At 38.3% G+C, this 6750-nt stretch overlaps 1 protein-coding gene and 1 long non-coding RNA gene across 2 annotated transcripts; both read left to right on the top strand.

Moving 5' to 3' along the window:
• Positions 1-598: 598 nt before the first annotated feature.
• On the top strand, positions 599-1049 carry LOC133832411 (uncharacterized). Its single transcript, XR_009892572.1, has 3 exons — positions 599-663; positions 749-853; positions 935-1049. It is a non-coding gene; the product is annotated as an uncharacterized LOC133832411 (long non-coding RNA).
• Positions 1050-1090: 41 nt separating this feature from the next.
• LOC133833166 (uncharacterized) lies at positions 1091-3981 on the top strand. Its single transcript, XM_062263419.1, has 4 exons — positions 1091-1183; positions 1260-1334; positions 1426-1671; positions 3967-3981. Exons 1-4 carry the CDS (start codon positions 1091-1093, stop codon positions 3979-3981), a joined length of 429 nt encoding a protein of 142 aa, XP_062119403.1.
• Positions 3982-6750: the final 2769 nt, after the last annotated feature.

The raw sequence follows: 6750 nt of genomic DNA, 5'->3' as shown, positions 1-6750 counted from the left end.
GATAGCTGATGAGGAAAGGGTTGGTGTGGAATTTGAAGGGGCTGTTGCACAATGTGAAGAAGTGCCTGATGCAGAATGTGAAGAAGTTGCTGAGATAGAACTTGAACAACCTCTTAGAAAATCTGTTAGATTACAAAAAACAATTGATGAGGCAAATCAAACTGAGATTGAAGAAATACCTCAAGATGTAGATGCGAATATAATGAACTTAGCCAAGAAGACAAGGGGAAAAACTCTATTGGCAAATCTTACCAAGAGGAACAATGACTTAAGGATAATAAATTGGAATGAAAAAGGGCAACCAGTTGGTACTAACTCAGTGCAATTTTCTTCTTTTGTGGGCGCTCTTGTGCGAGAGGTTGTTCCTTACACTATTTCAGATTGGAGGAAAGTTTCACCAATGATGAGAGATGTTCTTTGGGCATCTATTCAGGTAGAGTATTTGTTGCCAAAAAAATTAGTAAAGAACATTTGGTAAGAAATATGATGTAAGAAGTGATGTTGCTGCCTCTTTTATCTCTGTTGGTGTTAAATTAAATATAGTTATGCCTCTTTTTCTTATTTATTAAATAGGATATAAGGGCCAAATGCCAAGAGAGAAGAAAGAAAGCTGTTCCACACACTTTAAGTCGAAGAGGATATGCTCGAACAATTGATGATATGGTAATAATTAATTTTTATACTGTTTGTATTTTTGCTTCCATTATTGTAGTCTCTATTTTATAATCTCTATTGATGTATTGTGTAGAAGAAAGAAAATGAGGATGGTAAAATATCTAGAGTCGATGCTTTTCGGAGAGCCCATACCAAGAAGAATGGTGAACCTGTAAACCTAACGGCATCTGATATTTTTGTGAGTATTAGTCATTTAATTTTTGTGAATTTTTACTTATTTTCCATAATGCATACATTAGTTATACTAATTTATATGCAGGGTTCATTGAATGAGATTCTCGTTGAAGACCCAAAATCTGGAACTACAGACAACGCTGATGAGGATGCCTTGACAAAATTGTTTGGTAACCCAAAATCTGGTCGTTTAATCGGACAAGGAAGAGGCGTGACAAGGTCAAAGCTAACTTTTGTTAATATGTGTAATAGCAAGATCTCCAAGTTAGAAGAAGAGCAACATAATATGAAGCTCAAAATGACTGAAATGATGAATCTACTTAAAGAACACTTGGTGGTATTTTTATCTTGCACTTATAAATCTTAGTTTTCTTTTCTTCCAATAAAACTTATATTGGTTTTATATTTAGGTTGGTGGTAAAGTGACACCAAGCGAAGGACAGTCTCGCAATGTACCGCAGTCAAACAATATTCAGTCCCCTAAGGTAAATTATAAAAGTTGTTATTGTTTTAAATTTTCATTTTAGAAGAACAATTACAGAAACTAATATATTGTCCTTAAAATAAATTTGGTAGAGTATTGCACTAGAAAAAAGACATAACTTTACAGAAGGGAAGAATGCTTGCTACTTGCTTGACTGGGCAGATGCAATTGTTGCTGAAGGTCGTTGGGATTCTAGTGATCCAAATATAACTGTACATGGAAAGCCTCTTGGACCAGACTTTATGCGAGTATGGGTTGATGTTGCTATTGTACCAGAGTCTTACTTATTTCGTCCTAATCATGCGATGCTTACAATACAAGAAGCAGTTGGTTCCACAGTTGCATGGCTTTCTAAAAAAGTTATTCCAAGAGGTACATTTTCATACTCAAAAAATAACTAATGTCTTATAATTTAGTGTTTGGTTTCTTTGTTTGTTTTGGTGTAGTTGTGAATCTATTATTTTGTATGTGGTGTCCTTTCTTGGATATAATTTCCATAGCATTTTTCTAGAAGTAATTTGTGATGCTAGATAATAACAATAAAATATTTCTTTGTTTATTTTGTAGATATGACAAGCGAAGTATAAAAGGATACTTAAGACTTCTTGAAAGTAGTAACTTTGTTTATTTCTTTGTGTTGAAAGTAGTAACTTTTAGACTCCTTGAATACTTAAAGAATATTTTGTTGTTAATGACAGTGTTGCATGTTTTAAACTAAATTGTGGATTGTTAATTCAATGTAGAATGTTCTTACTTTTTGTTATTTGAAAATCAAGTTCATTTGATGATGCTAGAATATATTAGAAAGCTAATTTTAATTATATAAAAAAAAATTAAAATATAATAGAATAAATTAGTGTAATATAAATAAAATATATAATGAGAATTTAAATATATCTAAATATAACAATAATACGAAAATTGAGTTATAATATATATTACAATAACACTTTTTATGCAAAGAATTATGTTATGGAAACTTCATTATATAACACAAATAATGTGTTATACTAAAGTGAGTATAACACAAAAAATGTGTTATACTAAAGTGTAGTATAACACAAAAAAAAGTGTTATGCTAAAGTGTAGTATAACACAAAAAAAGTGTTATACTAAAGTGTAGTATAACACAAAAAAGGTGTTATAGTATCGACTATAAATAACATAATTCAACACTTATCTATATATTAAAATAACACAAAAATTGTGTTATCGTTGACAGTACAATAACACATCTGTATAACACTGATAAAGTGTTATGTAAAGTACCCTGACCTACGATAACACAGTCTGTCTTAACACATCAGAAAGTGTTATCGTAGGTTTTGATAACACATTTTTGGTGTTATTAAAAGCATTTTTTCTTGTAGTGTGATTTGCTTGGCAAGCCCGGCATTAAAGTCGTTTTTGAGTCCGGTAAACTTATACTTACCAAATCAAACGCATTCTTGGGAAAAGGGTACTCTTGTGAGGGAATGATTAAATTGTGCACCAATGATGTAACTTTCAATGTTATCAATAAAAATGCTAATTCCGCCTATATTATTGAGAATGATTCTTTATTTCTGTGGCATCTTAGACTATCGCATATAGGTTTTTCTACCATGAAAAGAGTAGTAAAATGTGGTATGATTGCATGCAATATTAAAAACTATGGTAAATGTGAAACATGTGTTAAGGCGAAAATGATTAAGAAACTATTTCCTAGTGTAGAAAGATCATCTAATTTACTAGATTTAATCCATAGTGATCTTTGTGAATTAAATGGTGTTTTAACTAGAGGTGGTAAAAGGTATTTTCTTACTTTTATAGATGATTTTAGTAGATATGCCTATGTGTTCCTTTTAAAGCATAAAGATGAAACTTTTGATGCTTTTAAATTGTATAAATTAGAAGTTGAAAATCAACTAAATAAAAAGATTAAGGTGCTAAGAAGTGATAGAGGAGGAGAGTACTTCTCTAATGAATTCAATACATTTTGTGAAGAAAATGGTATAATTCATGAGTGCACTGCACCTTATACACCACAACACAATGGTGTTGCCGAAAGGAAAAATAGGACTTATCTAGAGATGATAAATTTTATGTTGGTGTTTTCTAAGTTGAACTTTGTTAACGGTGAGAATTCGTCAACTAAGTTAAGTTAGAAAAATCGCAAAGTAGAGATTATCAAAAGAAAAACTTTAGAAATCTAAGTAGAAACTTCAAGAACAATTGCAGAAGAACAATGGTAAAATCGGTTTGTATTCACTATGGTGCACTTGCTACAGTAAATTTTCCAACCCCCTTCAAAGAAGAAGAGGGGTTCCCTTTATAGGGGGCTCTAATGGCCCCTGATACATTGTGGTCCATGGGACCAATCTGTACACAAGTACACTATCAGGAGAGTGGTATCAGATGTAGTGGTGTCGGCTCTGGTACATGGTTAGAATTCGTGGGAGCACCTCAGCTTTTGCACCCGGTTATGCCTCCATTACTTGCATTGTATGGGTATCAGAGATGGGCTGGTGAGGACCACAACAAGTACCTCATTTGTACGACCACTACCTGTCCGGTACAGATGTTCAGAGTTACGCCTCTTAGCTCCTCATCCTTGCATAACTGGTTTCCGTACGTGTGCCTTGTATCTAAAGGTTGTTCTCATGTAGCCATGAGCAAGATAAGCGTGCGGGAGTCGTGCCCCGCTGGTGACACCTTCCTTAGAAAATAGAGAAGGGCTTCATCAGTGGGGCATATGCTTATACCACAGAGGTGCATCTTGCGAGACAGTGCGAGGGACCTAGACGTGGCCTCGCGGGTCATAAGGGCGCCTTGGGAGATGGGCCTTGTACCTGGACATGGTGGAGGTACGGCCTCACGTGGCCTGATGGCACCCTGCGAGGCGATGACACACAGCTGAAGAAATGGAGTCTCGCGCCTGGGCATGGCCGAGGCGTGGCCTCACGGGTCATGAGGGCGCCTCGCAAGATGGCAACGCGCAGCCGGCGAAATGGGGCCTCGCGCCTGGGCATGGCCGAGGCGTGGCCTCGCGGGTCTTGAGGGCGCCTCGCAAGATGGCGGCGCGCAGCTGGTGAAATGGGGCCTCGCGCCTGGGCATGGCCGAGGCGTGGCCTCACGGGTCATGAGGGTGCCTCGCGAGATGGCAATGCGCAGCTGGCGAAATGGGGCCTCGCGCCTGGGCATGGCCGAGGTGTGGCCTCGCGGGTCTTGAGGGCACCTCGCGAGATGGTGACGTGCAGCTGGCGAAATGGGGCCTCGCGCCTGGGCATGGCTGAGGTGTGGCCTCGCGGGTCATGGGGGTGCCTCGTGAGATGGTGATGCACAGCTGGCGAAATGGGGCCTCACGCCTGGGCATGGCCGAGGCGTGGCCTCGCAAGACCTGAGGGTGCTTCGTGAGACAATGGTGTGCAGCTGGAGAAATGGGGCCTTGTGTGGGCGTGCTGAGAGCGAGGCTGGGCCTCGCGTGGGCGCGCGCGGAGGAGCGAGGCTGCGCGCTGACAAGTGAGGCTGGGCCTCGCGTGACCCCTCAGATTTCTTGGTACATCTTTACTAAGTCTTCCTATGAGACATGGACTGAGGGAAAAGTATCGGGTGGCTCGGATTGCCTAAGGCTAATGAGGGCAGACCCCCATATTTTCCCTTGATGGAATTTGAGCATCCACAAACTTCAACGTATGGGGTGAAGCGCTTTTAACTGCTTGTCACATTCTTAATCGAATACCGATGAAGAAAAATGAGATATCTCCATAAGAGTTATGGAAAGGAAGAAAACCCAACATAGGGTACTTCAAAGTGTGCGGGTGTCTTGCATATTGCAAGAAAAATGAACCTAATAGAACAAAGTTAGGTTCAAGAGCCATAAAGTGTGCTTTTATTGGTTATGGCAACAATAGTAAAGCTTATAGGCTATTAGACTTAGAGTTTAATATTGTGATTGAATCTAGAGAAATTGAATTCTTTGAGAATATGTTATGTGACAACAATTCTCAAGCTTCAACATCTCTAAAGGAAAATTTGTTATATGAGAAGAATTCTCAAGCTTCTACATCCAAAGTTGATTCTCAAGAGGAGAATTCTCAAAAGGATGTAAAGCAACCCTTTGAACCTAGAAGAAGTCAAAGGCTTAAAAATTATAAAAGTCTAGTAGTGGATGAGATAGATTCTCAACAAATTCCATTCTACATGGTAGAAGGAAATAGAGAGGAAGTCATTAGGAAAATTCCTATTGTACTTCTCGTTGAGGATGATCCTAAGACATATAGAGAAGCTATGCAATCAAGAGATAGTGCATTTTGGAAAGAAGTCATCAATGATGAGATGGATTCCATTCTTTCCAATAACACTTGGGAATTGGTAGACCTCCCACCGGGATCTAAGCCAATTGAGTGTAAGTGGGTATTTAGGAGAAAATACAACACTGACGGCACTATCCAAACCTTTAAAGCTAGATTAGTAGCTAAAGGGTTTAGGCAAAAAGAGGGTATCGATTATTTCGATACTTATGCGTCTGTTGCAAGAACAACTTCTATAAGAATTTTGTTCGCTTTAGCTTCTATACACAACTTGTATGTTCATCAAATGGATGTCAAAATGACATTCCTTAATGGTGACCTCAATGAGGAGGTCTATATGGAACAACCCGAAGGATTTGTCCTACCAAAATATGAACATAAAGTATGTAGACTTGTGAAATCCTTATATGGATTGAAACAAGCTCCTAAGCAATGTCATGAGAAATTTGATCAAGCCATCATGTCTAATGGGTTTAGACATAACAATGGAGACAAGTGTTTGTATTCCAAAACTTTTAAGGGATATGTGATCATTGTTTGCTTGTAGGTGGATGGCATGCTTATTCTAAGTAATAGCGTGAAAGGGATAGAAGAAATGAAGAGGTTTCTATCATCAACCTTCAAGATGAAAGATCTTGGAGAAGTTGACACCATACTTGGTATCAAAGTAAAGAAACATAGTGGGGGTTTTGCGTTAGAGCAAGCCCACTATGTTGAGAAAGTATTGAACAAATTTAACCATCTCAAGGTTAAAGATGCCAATACTCCATTCGATCATAGTGTAAAACTAGAGAAGAATGAAGGAAGAGCAGTGGCTCAATTGGAGTACGCTAGTGCTATAGGGAGTCTAATGTACACTGCCCAATGTACTAGACCTGATATAGCATTTGCGGTAAGTAAACTTAGTAGGTTTACAAGTAACCCAAGTGTGGATCCCTGGAAGGCAATTGGAAGAGTCTAGGTTATCTCAAGAAAACCAAAGGACTAAGCCTTCAATACTTCAAATTTCCTTCGATATTAGAAGGGTATACAGATGCAAGTTGGATATCTAATCTTGGGGACAACTTATCCACAACTGGTTGGGTATTTACACTTGGTGAAGGTGCAATTTCTTGGGGTTCCAAG

The sequence above is a fragment of the Humulus lupulus genome, chromosome 1 (genome assembly GCF_963169125.1).
Source record: "Humulus lupulus chromosome 1, drHumLupu1.1, whole genome shotgun sequence".
NCBI classification, from domain to species: Eukaryota; Viridiplantae; Streptophyta; class Magnoliopsida; order Rosales; family Cannabaceae; genus Humulus; species Humulus lupulus.
This window is presented reverse-complemented; position numbering and strand designations above follow the sequence as displayed.